A 20,183-nucleotide genomic window follows, 5' to 3' on the forward strand; every position below is an offset into this window, starting at 1 on the left:
GGGAGACAGGTCAGCAGAAATGAGGGAGAGGAGGGCTGCAGCCCACCCATGTTCAGGGCCCCTGGAAGACCCAGCAGGAGCTGCTTACGTGTGTGCTGCACAATGTCGGCCCCATGTGAGACCGATCAGCTCCCCCATCCCTGGTTGGTAGGGGCAGAGGGGGAAGTGCCCTCATTTGCCTCCTTCTGGGGTGTTTTCCAATACCAACAACCAGCTCTCCAACTCTCCAGACACCGACTGTGGGTCCAACAATTCAATTCTGATGCTGTCTACCCAGAGTTAGTGCCAGATTTAAGGGTTCAGCTCTACTCTAGACGCCAGTGGTGAGTCCCAGACCACCTGTACTTCTGACCAACTGGCTATAAATCAGGGCTTCCTACTACCCTTTCTCAGGTTCAGTTAGCTAGAATGACTCACAGAACTCAGGGAAATACTTTACTTACATTTACTGGTTGAATATAAAGGATACAACTCAGGAACAGCCAGATGGAAGAGATGCACAGGGCAAGCTATGGGGGGGTGGGGTCGGGTGGAGCTTCCATGCCTCTCCAGGTGTGCCATCCTCCCAGCACATGGATGTGTTCACCAACTTGGGAGCTCATCAAATATTGGAAATCTCCAGCTCCTCTCCCCTCCCTAGAGGTTGGAGGTGGGCTGAAAGTTCCCCATCTTATCACTTGGTCTTTCCGGTGATCAGCCCCTTCCTGAGGCTCTCTGTAGAGGCCCTACTCTAAGTCTCCTCACTGGGAAAAGGGAACCCTCCTACCCTGTTGGTGGGAATGTGAATTGGTGCAGCTACTACAAAGAACAGTATGGAGGTTCCTTAAAAAACTAAAAATAGAGTTACCATATGATCCAGCAATCCCACTCCTGGGCATATATCCAGAGAAAACTCTAATTTGAAAAGATACATGCACCCCAGTGTTCATAGCAGCACTATTTACAGTAACCAAGACATGGAAGCAACGTAAATGTCTATCAACATATGAATGCGTAAAGAAGATGTGGCATGTATACGCAATGGGATACTACTCAGCCATAAAAAAGAATGAAATGATGCCATTTGCAGCTACGTGGACGGACCTAGAGATCATCATACGAAGTGAAGTAAGCCAGACAGAGAAAGACAAATACCAATGGTATTGCTTATATGTGGAATCTAAAATATGACACAAATGAACTTATTTACAAAACGGAAACAGACTCGTGGACATAGAAAACAAACTTATGGTTACCAAAGGGGAAAGGAGGGGGTGGGGAATTAGGAGTTTGGGATTAGCAGATACAAACTACTATATCTAAAATAAACAAGGTCCTACTGTAGAGCACAGGGAGCTATGTTTACTATCTTTTAATAAACTATATATAGTGGAAAAGAATATGAAAAATAATATATTTATATGTATGTATAACTGAATCACTTTGCTGTACACCAGAAATTAACACAACATTATAAATTAACTATACTTCAATAAAAATTTTTTTAAAAATTTAAAGATAAAAAATAAATCACCTCATTGGCATAAACTTGGGTGTGGTCAAGGGGGCTCCTTATGGATATAACAAAAGACACTCCTATCACTCTGGAAATTGCAAGGAGTTTTGAAGCTCTGTGCCAGGAACTGGGGGCAGAGACCATACTACTGAAGGCCTCTGGGGGGTTGCTCAGGGGACAGAGGAAGCCAGCCTTCGGGAGGCTTTGTGTGAGGGACTTGTGATATGGGGGACTCTTCATAGATATGAAATTCCTCAGCCCATGACGGTATCACGCTGTTCCCTTCCAGAGCCAGCCCCCAACCTGAGGCTGTCACAGAGTGGTACAGGTTTACCTGCACAGGCTTCCAGGTCTGGGTTCCAGTACGGCCCATGCCACACTTACCAGCTGTGTGACCCTGGGCAAGTTACTAGTTACCCCCTCAAAGCCTCATTTTCCTCAGTAGTAACAAGCAGACGGGACAGCACATGTTGGACCGTGAGGACTGGTGGAGATGATATAAGCGGCTGGTACAGAGGAGGCTTCCATAGATGGCAGCTATTATCATTGTTGTTGTTATTAATCACATGGCATCAGCTGGCCACTCCTTCACACAGCAAATAGCTGCTGAGGGCCTTCTAAGTGCCAAGTCCTGTTCTGGGCACCAGGGTTGCAGCACTTAACACTGCAGACAGCCCTTGTCCTTGCCAAGCTCCCAGTCTATCTACAGCTGGGAGGCCCAGTAGACATATAATGTGAGCCACATGTGTGGTCTTAAATTTTCTAAGAGGCGCATTAGAACAGAAACAGGTGAAACTCATTTTAATAATGTATTTGACTTAATCCAGTATAGCTACAATCTTATCATTTCCACGTCATCAATATAAAAGACGAGTGAGATATTTCACACCCAGTTTTTCGTACAACAGCTTCAAAATCCTGTGTGTATTTTACACTTCAGCACATCCTGGTGTGGACCAGGTCTCCATAGCCACAGTCTCGTGGCCTGGCTGAGCAAACGACCTGACAGCCTTCTGCCTGCCTACTGGCGTTACTCCCCATATGCCTCGAGGCAGAACAGCAAGCTGCCAAGGTCCTGGAAAGGTGTCTTCGGCACTGGATGCAGGTTCAGTGCCCACTGGAGCCCCTACTCTGTGCCCCTTGCAGAACGCATGGAGCTGGCACGAGGGTACTTGGCTGATGCTCTTGTCCTCTAACTTCCAGGCCAGGTGAACCGACTGCCCTTCTTCATCAACCACTTCTTTGAAACATACCTGCTGATCAGCGAGGATACGCCTGTGGGTGAGTTGGCGCAAGGGCTGGTGGGCAGGCTGGGTGGCGTGAGGTGGGCTCCTTTCCCACAAGTGAAAGGGATCTTAGAGATTGAGCTGATCTTCCCCCTGTTATTGGAAACTCTTCCATGGGGTCCCGGATGGGTGTTCGTGTGGCCTCTGCTTGGTCGCCTCCAGGGATGGGACACTCATTACTTCCTGTGGTGACCTATTCCAAAAGAGAGGAGTTCTCAGTGTCAAAGAGTTTATCACATTGAGCCCAAGTTGCTTGACTTTCACTTCCGTACTAATTTTGTCCTACAAAACGCCTCGTTCCTCTTCCTTGTGAAAATTTGAAGATGAAAGCTCTTGTAGAGTTTGTTTTGTAGCCTTTTGTACTTTTCCGTGATTACTGAGTTTTCTGCACTGAGTATGCCTGTTTTTTTGTCATTAGAAAAAAAAAATATCTAGGAAGCGATCACGAGCATCCTGGTACCCGCTTCTCACCACCCGCCCCCAGCTTGAGTCACCTCATCACCCAGGTCTATCCTCATGAGCCCCTCCCGAGGGCCCGGCTCCTACACCTGCAGGTGGAGGTCGGCACGCATAGCCCCATGGCCTTAGCTCAGCTCTAGGGACCCTGAAGCTTCTCAGGAAATGGGGTTGAATTGAACAAACCCATCTTGCAGCTGTGCTGACGGGAAGGTGCTAGTTCTTGTGAGCACGGAGGAGAACAGCGCCAGGAGGTGCCACTCACCTCCACCAGCACTCCCTCTTGTGTCGTCTCATTCTTGTCCGTGTCATTTTAGAGAAAGTGCTTGTAATCTGGGGCTTCTTACACTCAGGTCTGCCTGCTTCATGGGTATCAGGGTGGGGCTGTGGGCCAGAAGCAGCATGCATCGGCAGCCAGCATGGTGCATCTTTCTGGAGCATCACTTACACTTGAAAATGAAGCAGGATGGCTTGGAGAGGGGAGGGCTGTGAAGATACTTAACTAATAGGTCATTTCAAGCACTCTTTCATATGTGTAAGACCAAACATAGATGCAAAATTCTTCAAAGAAAATCTCTGCTTGAAGAGGGGAGCCTTAGTGGGCCCCAGACTCTCCCCTGCTGTTTGCAGGGGCGCATGAGAAGCCCCCTGCAGAGGTCTTTCCTTCCACTCTTCCTTCTTGTGTGGGTAGGTGCTGGGCACAGCAGGTATTCTGACTATTGTGGGGATTGTCCCCATGGCCCAGTGACACTGTCTAGGGCTGTGGGGACCCACTGTGTAGAAAGTGGCCACTCTTTTGATGATTAGCAGCCCCGTGCATCAGCATCGTGGGGCTGGATTTGGGGATTGGTGTTTGGGCATCTGGGTGTTTGAAGTGTCCAGGAAGGAGGCAGATTGCCTCTCTGGAATGTCCTTCCAGAGGCTTAGCTCACCTTCTGAGGGGTGGAGAGGATGGCCGGCAGTCCCTTGGGGACCCTGCTGAGCTGGTTCCTCCCTTCTGAGTTGGGTCAGGGGGTGGTGTTTGTGGCTGGCTCCTCCGCAGGCCCAGACCTGGTGTGCGGCTGGCGCGGAGCCAGCAGAGAGGTGCCCAGTGCCCGTGGATCCATAAAAGATGAATGTTAGCGTTTATCACCACTAGGGGTTCTGCTCTTTCCAGTTCATTCATCAGTTTATCAGATATAGATGGGGTGCCCCCTGTGCCAGGCCTGGGTGCTGTGGATTCAGAGAGGAATTCGAAGTCAGCGTCGCGGGTGATGGAGGCTAGGTCGGCTGTCTGGTTAAGCCCCAGTGGGGATTGAAGTGGGCCGAGTCGTGCCTCTGGGGGCAGGGCAGAGCAGGAGGAAGCAGGAGAGGTTGGGGGAGGTGGTGGTGGCTCTTGAGCAGAGTCCTGAACGGGTCCTTTCCATTGCTTCACACACTATTTCCTGTGGCTGATTTTTATAAGCGTCTGTTTGAACCTCATCCTCCTGGAGATTCCTTTGTGGTGGAGGCAGTATATCTGGGACATGCAGGCCAGCCTGCTGGCAGAGGTGTGGCCAGCCACTCACTGAGCCGGGCTGCTGGCAGGGAGAGGCGAAGGCCCCCTCGGGTGAGCGGCGCCAGCCCCGTCACCCCATCTGTGGCCCTGCGTTGCCCTGCTCCGCCCTGAGTGCCTGTGCTGCAGGGAGGGTGACGGGGTTGGGAGGGGCGGCTATTGCTCAGCCGGTGCTGGTGGTGATACACCCCGGGCTGGACGCCTCCAGCGAGCCCTCCAGCAGGCCTTGCTCCAGGTACCTCTGGCTCTGGTTCTTGATTGTCTTTTGCAAACGCAGGCATCAACTGGCCTCCAGGAGTAATCCCAGGACTCAGCCCCATTATGGCTGTGTTTGGCAGTCACAGCGCGGGGCGGAGCGGGGGGTGCATCTGATGCAGTGGGGATTGATCCCTGGCTCTGGGAGGCCGCAGGAATGAGAGAGGGTTCAGTGAGCTGGAAGACAGCTCTGCTCATCTGTCTGGGCAGGGGCCAGTGCTGAGCTGGACCGCACCCTCCTGCCCTCCTCCCTTCCTTTTGCATCAGGGTGGGGCAGCACAGCTGTGCCCTGAAAGTCATGAGCCCAGTTTCTGTTCCTTGCTGTGTGGCGTTGGGCACAGTGCCTCCCCTCTCTGGGACTCTATCTCCCCATCTCACCAATGAGAGGGCATTGGAAAGATGGGCCCAGTGGCCTTGAGCTGGGGCAGTCCTGCTAGCCCAGGGTGCCACATCTCTGGGCCCTCAGATAACACAGCCCTGGAAACCTCCACTGAGTGCTGTCACCTACTTGCCCTGGGCCATTCAGAGGATGCACATGGACTCACGTGGACAAAGCAGGGTGCAGACCTCTGACCAGCAGTGGCCAGGGTGAGGGTAAGGGTGGAAACAGCTTGGCAAGGAGACTGGCCCTTTGCCTGCCATGTGGAATGGAGTGGCCTAGAGACTTGACTTGGAGGCTTGCCTGTCACTAACCCTTTGCTCTCTGAATCTCAGTGCTCCAAACTGTAAAATGGGATGGAATAGTCTCCTTTCTGGATTGTTGGGCTGTATACATACACTATAGTTAACTCCAAAGCTTCCACACCTAGAATGCTTTGTTGTTACACAAAAGAGAACTTATGTGTGCCCCAGGGATGGCTGGTTGGACTGTCCTGCTAGCCACGGGCTTGCAAGGGGGACAGACAAACACATAGGTGAGCTGGGTCCAGTGGGGTGGTTGGTACCAGTGGCTAAAGCCAGAGACCAAACTAGTCTGAAAATGTCAGCTTACCAGAGGAGTAGGTCAGAGCTGCGGGCAGACCAAACTTCCAGCTCTGGGACAGATTATCCGGCTTCTGCTTGGACCCCCAATGAAGGGGAACTCATAATCTTACCAGGCTGCTCACTTCTGTGCTGTGGGGACAGTTCTGGGAATGAAAACGTCTTCCTAATGTTACTATGAAATCTGTCCCTGCAACTACTACCCACTGCACCTAATTTTGACCACTGGAGCCTTACAGAATAATAATGATAACATAACATATGATATACTATATATATATAATATATATTATTATACTAACAATGTTTACTGAGTGCTTGAGGCAGTGTCCTAAGTGTTTTAATTCGTTTTTAAGTTCCTTTTAAGAATGGAAGGTAGAGTTTGATTACAGGCTCTATCAGAATGTAATTTCTGTGAGTGTGCTCTCCTGGGTTAGAGATTGGGACTTTCATTCACCCCAAACCTTCTGAGCCTTCCCACTTTTCATGCTCTTGCCTCACTTTCCGACCGTGGGCCAGCGGCCACGTGCTGGGGAGCGCAATGGGAGGGTACGGCCCAGCCATCTGAAATCCCGTGCAGAGGCTGCATGTTCCATCTCTGTCTCCTCCTGTCTCAGCTTCCAGTTCCCTCTGCCTGATATTCTTTTTGTAGACCATCTCCCAGCTGGAAAAGACAGAAGCCAAATGAAGTCATTAAGTAGCTCTGCCTTCCCCTGGCCTGTTAACATCCAGGCCCCCCTTGTCCCTGTTTGTCTTCTGTGGACGTGGACCTCAGTCACTGGCAGCAGAGCCCGGCCTGGGCGGGGCAGAGCAGGAGCACAGTGGAGACGTGATGCCTGGTCAGACTGGTTGGCATAGCCCACACCTCGGCCCTGGCTGTCGGCAGCGAATGGCCTCATGGCACCTTTAGGATGAGGGACGGGGGCAAGGATGCTGTCTCCGATCGCCCTCCCCAATCCACTCCAAACACTCCACCAATATTGCTCGTGTCGGGACCACCGACCACCTCCCTGTGGCTAAAGCTGACCGTTAATCCTCAGGCCTTGTGGCCTTTCAGCAGTTATCTTTATTTCCTCCAGGACATCACCTCTGGCTGTGCTTTCTCAGTCTCCTTTGCCTGTTCCTCCACTTCTCCAGGGCCTCTTGGCACTGGAGGGCCCCGGGGCCTGGCTCCCCTGTCTCTTCTCCATGCTCTCACTCCCGTGCCATGCCTAGTCTGGTAGCTCTGGGTACTACCCGTGTGCTGACAGCCCTGAGGCTTCTACCTTCTGCCTGGGCCTCCTCGCACCAGAGATTCTAGGCTCATATACCACCTCTGCATCCATTTCCACGTGGATGTCTAAAAGGCTCTCAACCTCAGTCTAAAGCCACATTCCCAATCTTCCCTGCAAACCCCTGCTTCCCTGCAGCCTTTCCCATCTCAGTTAGTTGCAACTCCAGCCTTCCAGTTGCTCAGACCAGCAACTTGGGGTCTTCCCTGACTCTTCCCTTTCCCCCCTCCCCGCTCCACCTCATATCCAGTTCATCAGGAAATCCTTTTGGCTTGATCTTCAAAATATTTCCAGAATCTTCTCACTTCTCACCGCTTCACCTCCTACCACCACAGGCCAAGTCTGCATTATCCCAACAGCTTCCCGATGGTCTCTGCGGTCCCCCTGCTCCCTCTGCCCTGCTGCAGCCTTTCTCACCCTCCCAGCCAAGTGGTCCTTTTCAACCTGAGACAGAGCTGTCACAAGGTCAGCTCAAGTCCCTTCACCCACCTGGAGTGAAAACCGTGCTCTTAAATGGCATCGAGGCTGTTTGCAGTCCAGGCCCTGCTACCACTCAGACTTCACCTCCTTCCCGCACCCCCAGCTCGCTCCACCCCAGCCACACCGGTCGCCCTGCAGTTCCTCGAGCAGGAAAGGCGAGTTCCTACCTCTTGCTCCTTTTTCCTGGAACGTGATGCACCTCCGTTGGTCAGTCAAGTCAGTTCACATGCTGCCGCCTCTGTGTGGCCTTCCTGGCTTTCTCCAGGCGGGGTTCAAGGGCTGCTTCCTTTGCTTTCTCCTTCTCTATTAGTCCCAGTCGCAGTGCTGTTATTACTCAGCTCCTCATCTGTCTCCCCTGTTGCCCTGTGAATGCTTCCAGGTGCCTGGGCCATCTCTATGTCCCCTGCCCCCCACCCCCACCCCGTGCCTGGCTCATGCCTGGGGCTTGAGGTGCCTTGGGGGAGGAGTGAAGTCTGGAGTTCGTGAGTGCGGGGGGAACCTTCCAGGGCAGGGGCTGGGGCTGGCTCCATGCCTGCTCGCCATCCTTCTGAAGTCTCAGACCAGGCACCCCCCTCCCCAGGGTGTCAAGAGCGAGGTGTTGGTGATGACAGGGATGGCTGCCCAGGGAGCGCCCAGGAGAGCCGGTCTCCCAGATGGCACAGATGCTGTTTGTGCCTGCGCTTGTGAACGGCAAAGCCCACACCGTGCGAGGGTCATGTTTTCAATCACCCCAGCTGCCTGCCCACCCCAGGCTGTATGTGGCATATTTGCTGGGGACCCTCGGGGCACCGAGCCCTGTCTGGCCTCCAGGGAGGGACACGGAAGCAGCAGCATGAAACCTGGCTTGGAGGCACCGAGCTGACTTAGGAGTTCTGAGGTGGTGGAGGGCATCTAGTCCGTCTACCTTGGCTGCCACCCCAGTCCTCACTCATCAGGTCCTGGAGGGGGACAGTGTCCCTTGGGGCTGGGTCCCAAGGTCACTCCTCCTATCCCAATTCTAAATACCGCCAGTCCAAAGCCTCCCAAGCGCCTAGAGAAAGGAGTGAGAGTTCTTTATCGTAGCCTGTCACCTACCACTCCTCACCTGCTCACCACCACGGGGACCGCTCAGCACCCCAACACCTCAGCTCTGTCTCACCGCCACACCCTCACCCGCGCTGTCCCTTCGGCAGGGAGTGCCCTTTCCCCTTCCCTACCTGGTGAATCCCTACTCATCTTTCCAGGTGTAGCTCAGATGTCACCTGCCCTGGGAGGTGCCGTAGCCTCCGCCATCCCCCACCCTCTGTTTGCTTTGAATTCACCTCTGTGAAAGCTCTTAGCAAGTCCTATCATGGTTATTTGTGTGTAACTCCCCATCGGCTGTTCATTTTTACTTATTATCTTAATTGATGTCAATGTTACAATTAATTATCATTTTGGTATTTATGTGTACTATAAGATTGTAGAACGATACTATTAGCTAGCGCTTATTGACTGCCAGCCTCCGACCAGAGCCTCACAGTGAATCCCAGAGAAGTGGCGTCATGTCCACTGTACAGCCCAGCAAGCTGAGCCTCCTGGCACACGTCCTCTGCGCCAAGCACAGCGCTTGGTACAAAGTGGGCCTCAACAATTGCTGGTCGGATGAGTAGAGGGATGAAGGAAGAATGAAAGGCTGAGTGGATGTTCAATGTCTTGCCGATTCCCCTCCCCTTGGTCCTGGTCCCTCTGTGTGTCGCCAAGGTGGTTGCTCATGGAGCCGACTTCCCCAGGCAGACCCTCCCAGACCTCCAAAGCGTCTTGAGCCTCAATTCAGGTGATAATGCCCGCACTAATCACCTACATGGCTAAATTAGTCTTGTCAGGAGCCATTAAGGCAGGAGCTCAGGACTCATTAGGATGCATCAGGCCCAGGCAGCGCCTGGCACCACTGCCAGACGGCGCTGATTAATTTCTCTGCAAACTCCATCAATGCCCAGCTGTTTCGTCTGGACCCAGCGAGAGCAATTTTCAGGTGGGCTGACCCACATCGGCGGTCTCAGTAGACGGAGGAGCTGTGTGCCTGCAAGCACGCAGACAAGTCGCCGCAGGGGCAGGCCCCACTGGGCGCAGCGTGGGAGATGTGGGGATGCTGACATGAATGGCGGGGGCGTGGGCAGCACACCCTCAGGGATGGCATGACGTCCAGGCATGAGGCTGTGGAGCAGATATGAAGAGGGGCAGGTTAGAGGGGAATCTGGGAGGAGGTTGGGTCTTTCCTGGACCATTCTCTGTACCTGGTGTCCCCCGGGAGGGGCTATTTATCCTACCCTGTATCCCTCTTCCCTTGTCTCAATAAGGGGAAGAAATCATCTCTCAGGAGAGGATGGAGAACCACAGGATGAGAATGAGTTTTTCCTTAACCGGAGTGTTCCTTAGGACCGCCACAGGGAAGAGGGGGTCATTGTCCCACAAAGCAGCTCCCTGGCAAGGGCCGGTGGCAAAACTACAGGAATTGAAGGGTTAGAGGGACGTGGATATGAGGAGTCCATTGGGAGTGGTTCCCAAACATCATCTGGGTGTGTGCTCTGAGCATGGTTTGGGCTTTTCCGCCTGCCACCTGTACAGAGGCAGTGTAGCTCAGTAACTGATAACAACACAGACAAAATTAGAGTGCCTGAGACAATAATAAGTGCTAAGGAGAAATAACTGTCTGTGGTTGAAGTTAAAGTCAGAGGTACACAGTGGTAACAGCCTGTATTCCTCACCTTCACTTCTACCCCCCAGCCAAGGATCCTCAGTGGGCCTGCAATGAACAGCTAGGGCCTCCTATAGGACGATTTGATGATCACTAGTCAAACACTCCCACTTTACAGACGGGGAAACTGAGGCCCAAGTGGGGAGCTTGCACAAGGGCCTCAGAGAGTTACTGTTGGATTCCTGCCCTAACTTCTCACACCATCTGCAAAAGATATTCAAGAGGGCTCTGCCCATGCAGGTATGGGGTTCCTCTGGGCCTAGGGAAGAAGAGGCGTCCTCCTGGATTGGTTGGCTGTGAGCTTGGGACTTGAAGTTTACAGAAAGGGCTCCAGGAGCCTCAGAGCTGCCACAATCTGGGGTTGGAGTGCTTAGGGAGGGGAAGTGAGGGTAGCCCAGAGGCTTCCTAAAGCTGTCAGTACTGGGTGAGGTTTTGGAGGTAGGAGGTGATCTAGTATCTGTCCAGGTGATCAGATGCTGGGAGCAGCTGGTCTGGGGCCCTGGCTTCCTGGTGACCTCACAGAACAGGGATTTTACTCTTCCTTCTGGGAGGTGGGGGATGACACAGGACTTCTGGGAGGGCCTGGATGCCTCTGTGGCCTTGCTGCCTTTCTCCAGGTCAGCATCGGCCCTCAAAGGGGATTATAGGACAGATTAGTACTCTTTGGGGGGATGCTGGGCTGTAGCCTCTCCAAGAGGCTCCTGCCTGGCACATTTGGAGCCTGTGGCAGCCCCAGCTGTGGACTGCCTCTCGATACACGGGTGGGGGTGGGGCGGGTGTTTCGGATGCAGCCGTAATATCACTAATGATAACGGTGATGTGCCACATGTCGTGCAGGCAGGCATTAATGGTCTGCACTGCACCCCTGTGCCGGGCTGCGCTTGGAGGCAGCGTAGGGACACACACATTAAAGACAACTGGGAAAATGGCAACTATATTTACACACTTACTCTGTGTCTAGGTAAGCTCTTCATACACATGGCTTCACTGAATCCTTGTAGCAGACCGAGGAAGTGGGCTTTATAATCCCCATTTTACAGATGAGAAGGCAGAGGCTCAGAGAGAGTGAGTCATTTGCACAGGGTCACACAGCTTCTAAAGGATAGAAATGGGCCCGAGCCCAGTGCTGCCTGACCCCAAAGCCTGTGCAACTTAACCGCGACTTTGGGATTCTGAGTGTGGGTCATTGCTTTTAAGGAGCCCCGGTTTGGAGTGGAGAAGAGGATGTATGGTAAATGCCCAGACCACCCCCAGGCAAGTGGGAGGTGTGAGCTCCAGGGCGCTGCTTATGCTCAGGCAAGGAAGGACTTCATTCTGGGCATGGAGAGGGGCAGGTTCATAGTGGAGGTGTCGTTGAGTGACTGGGTTTACACGCAGAAGCCACAGGAACAGCATTTCAGAAGGCCGTGGACCAGGCCCACCAGCCGTGGGGTAAGCAGCTGGTGTTGTGTCTTGGATGGCAGAAATAGGTTGTTGTAGTTAAGAATAAAAATAATAGTAGTAATCATTTAGTACTTGTGGTTTACTAGTTAGGTTACCTGAGTGATCTCATTGAATCCTTACAGCAATGATGGGAAGTCTGCTCTATCATGGTCCCCATGTTACAGGCTCAGAGAGATCCATCAAGCTGCCCAAGCTCCCACGGGATTTGAATCCCAAGAATTCAGTCTTCAACATCCACACTCTTACTACCCCACTCCGCCACCCCTCAGGATTTTTGAGGGCCTTTCCTCAATCTGTCACCCAGGAAAGGGTCTCAGTGACCAAGGGTGCACACCAGTGAGGAGCTGGATGAAGGGGAGAGTGGCCAGCACAGCTTGGTCTGGGAGCACAGTCCCTGGACTCGGGCAGGAGCCTAGGTCCCAGGACTGACTCTGCTCCCATGCAGCTGTGTGAGCTTGGGCAAGTTGATTTCCCTGTTTGGGCCTTGCTTCCCCAGTTATTCCGAATATGCTGGTGCTTGCTGGACGTACTGTGCAGAGTTGGAAATATTGCTGAGAAATGACTGGGGAAATAGATGAGAGTGTGAGATTAACCAGATTGCTTGCTCCTGGGCCCACGGCTTTTTCCAGTGATCAGCAGTTAAGGAGGTGGGGACTTCAGCCAGCTGTGCTGTGGCCAGGCGGCAGGCACCCCCTTTAGTGGGGCTGGGGGGCTGGCAGATGAGCCTGGCTCAGCTGTGTCATTGGGCGAGGATGTGCTGAGCTTGCAGCCAGCCAGGAACACTTGGGCTCTCTGGGAACCAGCCGAAGGTGTGATTTACAAGAGCTGAAAATCCTCCAGCTGGCTGGGGAGACGGTGGCAGGCAGAGCCGACTTTGAACTTGTCATCACTCCCCTCACCCTGACTGTTCTTTACAAGGCTCAGGGGACCTGTGAGCCTGACTGTCCAACTACAGCTTAGTCCGGAATAGGAGATCAAGTCTCTGTGTCAGCCCTGGACTTGGGTTTGGACACAGGAAAGTTGTCCTTTGGTGTAAGGATCTCCCTGACAGTCCCCTCATCTGGGTGCCATTCCCTTCCTCCTCTCCCCCATCTGGGCACAGGACACCAAGCACTGGCAGGGGAGGCACAAGGCCTGGGTTCTAATCCCAGCTGTACCTCTTGTTAACTCTGTAACCACAAGCACGTCCCTTAGCCTCTCTGAGCCTCTTTTTTCCTCCTCTGGAAATGGGGCTGATCACACTTGCCCAGCTGACTTCACAGGGAGCTTTAAGAAAGACCTCTGAAAACTAAATTGCCATGTAAATGGCAGACTTTGTTTTTATTGAGGTATTTGTCTTGAAGTGCCTCCTCTTCCAAGAAGCCCTGCATTGCATCTTGAACAAGTGTGAACTGTTATCACCGGCTACTTAAATCTCTCTATGCCTCAGTTTACTTGGTTGGAAAATGGGGTTGATGGTCACACAGTGTATACTCATAGGCTTAAATAAGTTAATTAACTTTGGACATTAAGAAACGTGGTTGGCACTAATATATGCTAACCATTTTTGTTGCCATCGACTAGTGCTTTTCCCAACTAGGAGAGAAGTAGCTTGGGGACAAGAACGATACCCTTAAGTGGCCAAAGCCCACTGTGCCCAACACATAAATATTTGGTGTGGTTTACGTGTCACTCTTCCAAGGGCATTTTCGCTTTGCAGGTGGGAGAGGCCCAGAGGTCCCGGGTCCCACCTCCCAGCCTGACCGGGCATGCACTAGGCACAGCTGTCTGCCAACAGGTAGTGCAGGCACGGGGTGGGCCCTTGTGGCGGTGGGCGCTCCCCGTCTCATCGGCTAGTGAGTGCACCTTCCTGCTCATGGGCTGTCTGCCTCCTCCCGATGCTCCATCGGTCCCCCTGTGCCCAGAGTTCCCTGAAGTCAGCCTGTCCCTCTTCACATGGCGCTGTCCAGGGTCTGAAGACAGAAGCCTGCCCCTGAATATGCTCTGTTTTACTCTGGAGGTCCCTGCTCCTGTAGTCAGCCCTCAGACTCAGGACAGACTTTCCCACCTGCTCCCTCCCACTCACCCTCCTGTGTGCCACGTGCTGTGTCCAAGGGTTTTGCACGCCTTGCTCATTTAATCCTCACAGCTCCCTGTGAAGGAGGTGGTTATTCAGCACATTTTACAGATGAGGAAACTGAGGCTTAGAGAGATTGCCACCTGCCCAAGTCATTAAGTGAGCTGGATCCAAGCCCAGGTCTTTCTCCCTCCACAACCAGAACTCTACCCTCTTTGCAGGTGAGTAGATCAGGGTAAGCGAAGAGGAGAACCTTCTAGCCCTGGGCTAGAACAGAGGCCTGTCCCACCATCTGTGGTCCCTCTTCAGCTTCCTCCCTCTGCCCTCATTCTACAGTGGATGGAGGGGATGAGAGCCTCAAACTCTGGTCCCCTCGGGCCCCTTCCCTTGAGTGAGGGAGGGGGTCCTCCTTGGCCACCTCTCTCTGTCCCCACATGCTGATATCACGGCGCTGCCCATGGACCCTCCTCTCCTGGGCTCTCGTGGCAGCAGGAGTGTGTGTGGCGGCAGCCCTAGCACTTCCTAGGATTGATTTGGCCTTTGAAAGGATAATTTAAGATGAATATGCTGGCGTCCAAGCGGAGTGAGATGGAGGGATTATTGAGTGTTGAAGCTGCTTCGCGGCACCAGCTGCTTTATGAGCTCTCCAGAGAGCCCTATGCCAGGGATAACTCAGCCCTGACGGGCAGGGAGGCAGCGTTTTGGTGAGCAGTGCCGGTGGGGCCCGGACACCCCACTGGCCCCACCTGGGTGCCAAGAAGCGGCTTCCAGCTTCACTGCAATGCAGGTCATTGTCCCTCCCCCTTTGTTCAACCTGTGCTGCTCCAGAATGTGGGGTGAGGACAGTGGCACCCGCCTGCTGGTTCTGCTGCGGCCTCTGGCTCCAGGCTGCCTGGGACAGTGCAGGTAGAGTGGAGGTGAGTGGACCAGAGCCTGTGGACAAATCTCATTGACTTCTGGCAGACTGGTACCCCTGGGGACAACCCAGTCCCATTGCCAGGGACACTGTCTCTGCAGGCTGGCAGATGCCCTGGCAGATCGACACGGATCCGTAGTTGGGGACTCAGTGAACTACTGGGGACGTGCTTGGTGTTAACACACAAGGGCATGAGGTTTGGGGAGCAAAGCTCCCTGTGGGGCCCTTACAGCTTAACTCACCCCCCATCACCCCAGGCGTTTGTCCGGATCAGCCACCCTGGCAGCCCCTCGGTGTTCTAGGGGACCGGCTAGGGTGAAGCCAGGGTATAGACTGGGCTGTGAGCTCTTTGAGGGCAGGGACTGTGTCTTAAAGCTTGTTAGGTGGGGTCACTGGAATGTGCAGGAGGCTGACAATGAGCACCGATGGTCTCCTTCCTCAGTGTCCCCTGTGGAGCCTGACACAGGGAATGACGGCACATGGATGGCACTCGTTCTGTGTGTAATGACTTAAGTGTCTATCCCAGCCCAAGAGCACATTCATCCCTGGGCTGCGACACCCTTAGGTTGGGAAAGCCTTTTCTGAGGAAGAGGCGTCCAGGAGAGGAAGTGACAGGAAGACTCGCTGAACACACGAGGAGCAGCTGGGGGACAGGTGGTGGGCGCTTCCCCGCGGCAGGGGTCCAGAGAGATAATTAACAGTTCTTGCCCTGGGGGTGGGGCTATTCTGGCAACAGCATCCTGTCTCTTTTAACACAGTCCCTATCTCTTCCTCAGTCCTCCCTCTTCTCTGTGCCCAGTCACAAGATGGGACTCACAGTGTGATGGCAGCATCTTGGGACAGAAACAATTTACAGTCCCTGTGTCGGGTTCCCATGCATCTGACCCTCAAGACAGCCCGTAGGGCCACTTCTGCCCCTGCTTTATAGATGAGGAAAAGTCTGTGACTTGTCCAAAGTGGAAGGACCCATCAAACGTTAGCACCAAGCTTTGAACTGGATGGTCTGGCCCCCAGACGGGGCTTATGGCTGCAGTGCCCGGCTCCATCCCCACTCTTTGCCCTTGAGTAAACCTCAGCTCTTCAGACCTCAGCTTCCCCATTTTGTAAGCTGAGGCTATCAGGCTCCTCCCATCTGCATTCTTTCCCTCCCACTAGTAGTTCAAACCCCCCTGAGGGACTTGTTACAACACACGTTGCTGGCCACACCCTCTGAGTTTCTGATTCAGTAGGTCTGGCTTGGGGGCCAACAATTTGCATTTCCAACAGGTTCTTAGGTGATGATGCCGCAGGTCTGGGGACCACACTTGCGACCACTCCCCTTGCTGTGTTGCTTCCCAGCCTCTGGAATTGGCTCTGGAGTCTATTGTGAGTCCTCCATCATCCAGGCCAGCTCAGGCCCGCAGCCCTGGTGGCGGCTGCCCTGTGGGCCTCGTGTTGGGCTCTCTGGACCCGCCTCTTGCCTGCCTGACCGTCTTGCAGGTCCCCTTCCTGAGACACCGCCAGTGTTCTCTACACCTCAGCTGTGGCTCATCAACGGATAACAGATGTGTGAATTAGGAGGGGGTCTGCAGGGGAGGGGAGGCACAGCAGAGCTGAGATGCCCACAATGCTGAGATGCCCTCAGCCCCCGCCTTTTGTGTTTACACAGAGTGGCCGCACAGCAGTGACATAATTAGTCCTGAAGGCCTTCATTAAAAGCTCTGGAGCAATTTACAGTCAATTAAAGAGAAAGGAACTGCTTCCTCCTTAGGTGCCCCCCACTACCACCTGCTTGGGAAGGAGTCCTGCCCAAGGAGACGTGGATCTGGTTCAGGGGCAGGGTGTGTTTCAGGGTCTGTGCAGGGAGGAGGAGGGGGGTGGCTTCTGAAGCCAGTGAACCTGCTGTCCTACAGTCTAGCCATCCATCACCAGCTCCTGGCTGAGCGCTCCCAGCATAGTGTGAGAGGCCATGAGCTGTGGAGGAGGGAGCTCCAAGGCTTGGCTCTGCCTCCATACATGCTGAGGCCTCAAGCAGATCCTTCAGCCCTGGGAACCTCAGTTTTCTCATCTATAAAATGGGGCTGGTCCCATGCACTTTGCAGAGCTATTGTGATTGTTGAATGAAATAATGTGGTGAGCACAGGGCCTGGCCCCCACCAGGAGCACGGTGGCAGGGATGGTCATTCCTGTCCCACTTGGGGACCTGCCCCTGCTTGCACAGGTGCTTTCAAAAAGCAAAAGGCTGTTCAGATGTTGACAGTCTGAGGTCCCCCTGAGCCTGACTCAGTTCCTGTCGTCACTCTCTGGACACAGGAAACCAGAAGACACAGGTGGGGCGTGGACCTGTGGCACCTGCCCTTCTGTGTGAGACCTCTGAACTTAGAAAGCCTCAGATCCAAGGGGGGAACACTTCTTCTTTTGCCTAAAGACCAACTTAGGAAAATTAAAATGTTTACCGGCTGCATTTCACTCCATCTAAAATAAAAATAGCTTCATCGAGGACCATGAGTGAAGGTGGGGGAGGAGAATGAATATTTTTACAACTTAGAATACCTACTTTATTGACTAGAAACATGTCAATGAGAAAAGTGGTACTGCTTTTTGGCTCCAAAAATATAAATATATCTGAGTCTATTTGAGAAGTGGCAATAACGAGGCTGCATTCTGAAATTAGACCACGGGCTTCACTGAGAAGACAGGCTTCCTGGGAGGCTGGGTGATTGTCCCTGCTCCAGCCTGGTGCCCTCATTTGGTGAGATGACATATGGGCTGTGACATAGGACATATGACCTGTGCCCAGCACCAAGCTTGGCACACCATCAAGCTGCTTAATCCCAGCCTGCGTGCACCCGGTTGGCAAGAAGTGTTGTCTTTTACTTCCCAGTTATTTTCTGTGCAGTTGATGCCATTAAAAGAATAATGAGGGCTGAGGACAGGGTCACCCTCCCTCCTCCCCTCCCGTCCCCATTCCTCAGCCTCTCTTCTGGGCTCTGGGAGAGATGGGTGAGTAGTGGGGAAGGCAGGATGGACAGTGGAGGAGGTTAGTGTTCTCTTACTGGCGGGCTCTTTTGCCAGAGTTTTCTCGTCCATAAATCAGGATGTTGACTCTCTCGTGACAAAGCTTCAGTGGTTGTAAAGTCCCCAGGGTGTCTGAGAGCCAGGCTCCTTGTCTTCGTGCTAGAACTGCTCCGTTTTGTTGAAGTTTTTCTGCTGGAGTTCCTCATTTTCTGCCCCTTCTTTTCGGCCGGGGCAGTGTCCTGCCGTCAACAGGTCAAACCCCAAGCCTGCTGGGGTTTCTTACATTGGCCGCTTTCTTATAAGGAAAGTGTAGATGTCGTCCACCCACTACCCTATCTTTGGAGGACTTGTTAGAATATTTAATTTCACCAACACATGTAGTACTTATTCTGTGTCAGTAACTGCTGTAAGGTCCTTTAAATCCTTAGAGCAACCCTGTGAGGGAGGGTTACTATCATTTCTATTTTATAGATGGGGAAACTGAGGCAGACAGTTGCAGTGACTTGCCCAAGATCATAAAGCTGGTAGGCCGGGGGTGGAGCTGGGATTTGAACTTGGGTGGTCCCGCCCTAGCAACTGACCTCTTAACCAGTGTGTTCTGCTACCTCCGAAGAATAGTAATGACAGTAGTAGTAACAGCTGTTATTTACTGAGTACCTACGAGACACTTTGTACACATCATCGCATCAAATCTTTATGAAGACCTGTCAGGTGGGTATTTATGTCTCTCTGTGGCAGATAAGGAAACTGAAGCTTGGAGAAAACAGTTAAAGCGCCGTGCTCCCAGAATTAGTAAACGGTGGAGTCAAGACTGAAATCCGGGGCAGCCTCTTTGTGAATCTCTGACTGCAGGGTTTTAGAAGATTGTCAAATGGTCATTCTCCCAGTCCGTCCTGCCGTGTCTCCTGTATGCTCTGGCTCCAGAGAAGAGAATCTTCCAAGACCCACCAGTGTTCTGTGATGAGGACTTGTCTCACCCAGAAGCAATTCCACCCAGCCCCACTGTGCCAGAGCCTGGGCAAACGGTTCACCTTCCCCCTTCTGGGTGATGTTAAATGAGAAATAGGGGTCAGGGGTGGAGGGAGCAGAGGGGGATCATAGTGCAGGACAGCAGGACCTCTCGTGGACCACTGATTGCTGACCCTGGTCATGTGTCGCATGTGCCCCTCCCTGGCAGCAGCTAGATGTCCTGACTCGTTAAACTGAAAACTAACGATAGGAAAGTAAAGTTGAACACTCCCGAGTTCAAACCTCCTTCTCTCCTGTCCTTCTGACCAAGTCCCATAGAGTTAATAAAAGCTGTTATTTATGGAGGGCCAACTAGGGGCCAAGACTTTATATGCAATATCTCATTCAATCCTCACAACAACCTAGGATGACGATGGTATACTCGTATCTCCATTCCTGTCAGTATGAAATGCTTGAAGCACGTGGAAAAGTATAACGCTGCATTGTCGGAAATGCAGCAGCCACTTGCCACACGTGGCTATTGAAATGTACATTAATTACAAGGAAATAAAAATACAGAACTCAGTCTCTCTTTCACCCTGGCCTTGTTTCAAGTGTTCATTAGTTGCACTGTGGACACTGCACTGTCTGGGACAGCACAGATAATGTTTCCATTTTCCCTGCACATTGGGCTGGACGACGCTGGTACAGAGTATCTTTGTTCTTCAAATGCGCACCTGAACCTCAGCACCCTGCCCATAGCCACTCAGCAGGGGACAGGTGGCTCCCCGAGAAAACAGCTGGGCTCTTCACCAGTGTTCTCCGTACCTGGCCCTGAGGACAAAGAACCTGCTCTCCAGGTGGCAGCTAGAACGCTTCAGGGACAAAGAGGCAGCATGACCTACTCGAGGTCGAGAGGCTGGAGTCGATGGACTAATAGAAACCGGGGTGTCTAAATCATCGAGTGCCACCCAGCTCCCGGGACCCCAGCCGGGCCAGCTCAGAGCCGGGGCCCTGGGGGCCAGAGGCAGCCCTGCTGGTTATGAATTTTTACAGCTGTTTACCTGACATTGTTCCATCCAGGAATGAAATAACTCTCCCCGCGGCAGCTATGAATTCTTTGCTTCCCTGGGAAAAAAAAAAGCAGCCCCTGTGATTGGAACACTGTCTGCAGTCCTGTCAGGTAGCCGGCAGTGAATGACAGGTGAGAGAAAGCAAATGGTGAAAGCCATTACCCTCTTACTTCAGTGGACTCGGGGAAATAGTCATAAATTAGTGCTCCGTGCTGAACGAGGAGAGAGGGAAAAACACAGAAAAAAAAAAAAAAAAAAACTCCTCACTGAGAAAGT

At 52.8% G+C, this 20,183-nt stretch overlaps 1 protein-coding gene across 1 annotated transcript in view; it reads left to right on the forward strand.

Moving 5' to 3' along the window:
- Nucleotides 1-20,183, forward strand: part of LOC116741928 (cadherin-23-like) — a 334,451-nt gene that overhangs the window by 39,615 nt on the left and 274,653 nt on the right. Inside the window, exon 3 of the mRNA XM_032609100.1 lies at nucleotides 2,699-2,776. Within this exon, the coding sequence (XP_032464991.1) occupies nucleotides 2,699-2,776 (78 nt within the window). The remainder of the gene's footprint in view (nucleotides 1-2,698; nucleotides 2,777-20,183) is intronic.

The sequence above is a fragment of the Phocoena sinus genome, chromosome 16, assembly GCF_008692025.1.
Source record: "Phocoena sinus isolate mPhoSin1 chromosome 16, mPhoSin1.pri, whole genome shotgun sequence".
Lineage (NCBI taxonomy): Eukaryota > Metazoa > Chordata > Mammalia > Artiodactyla > Phocoenidae > Phocoena > Phocoena sinus.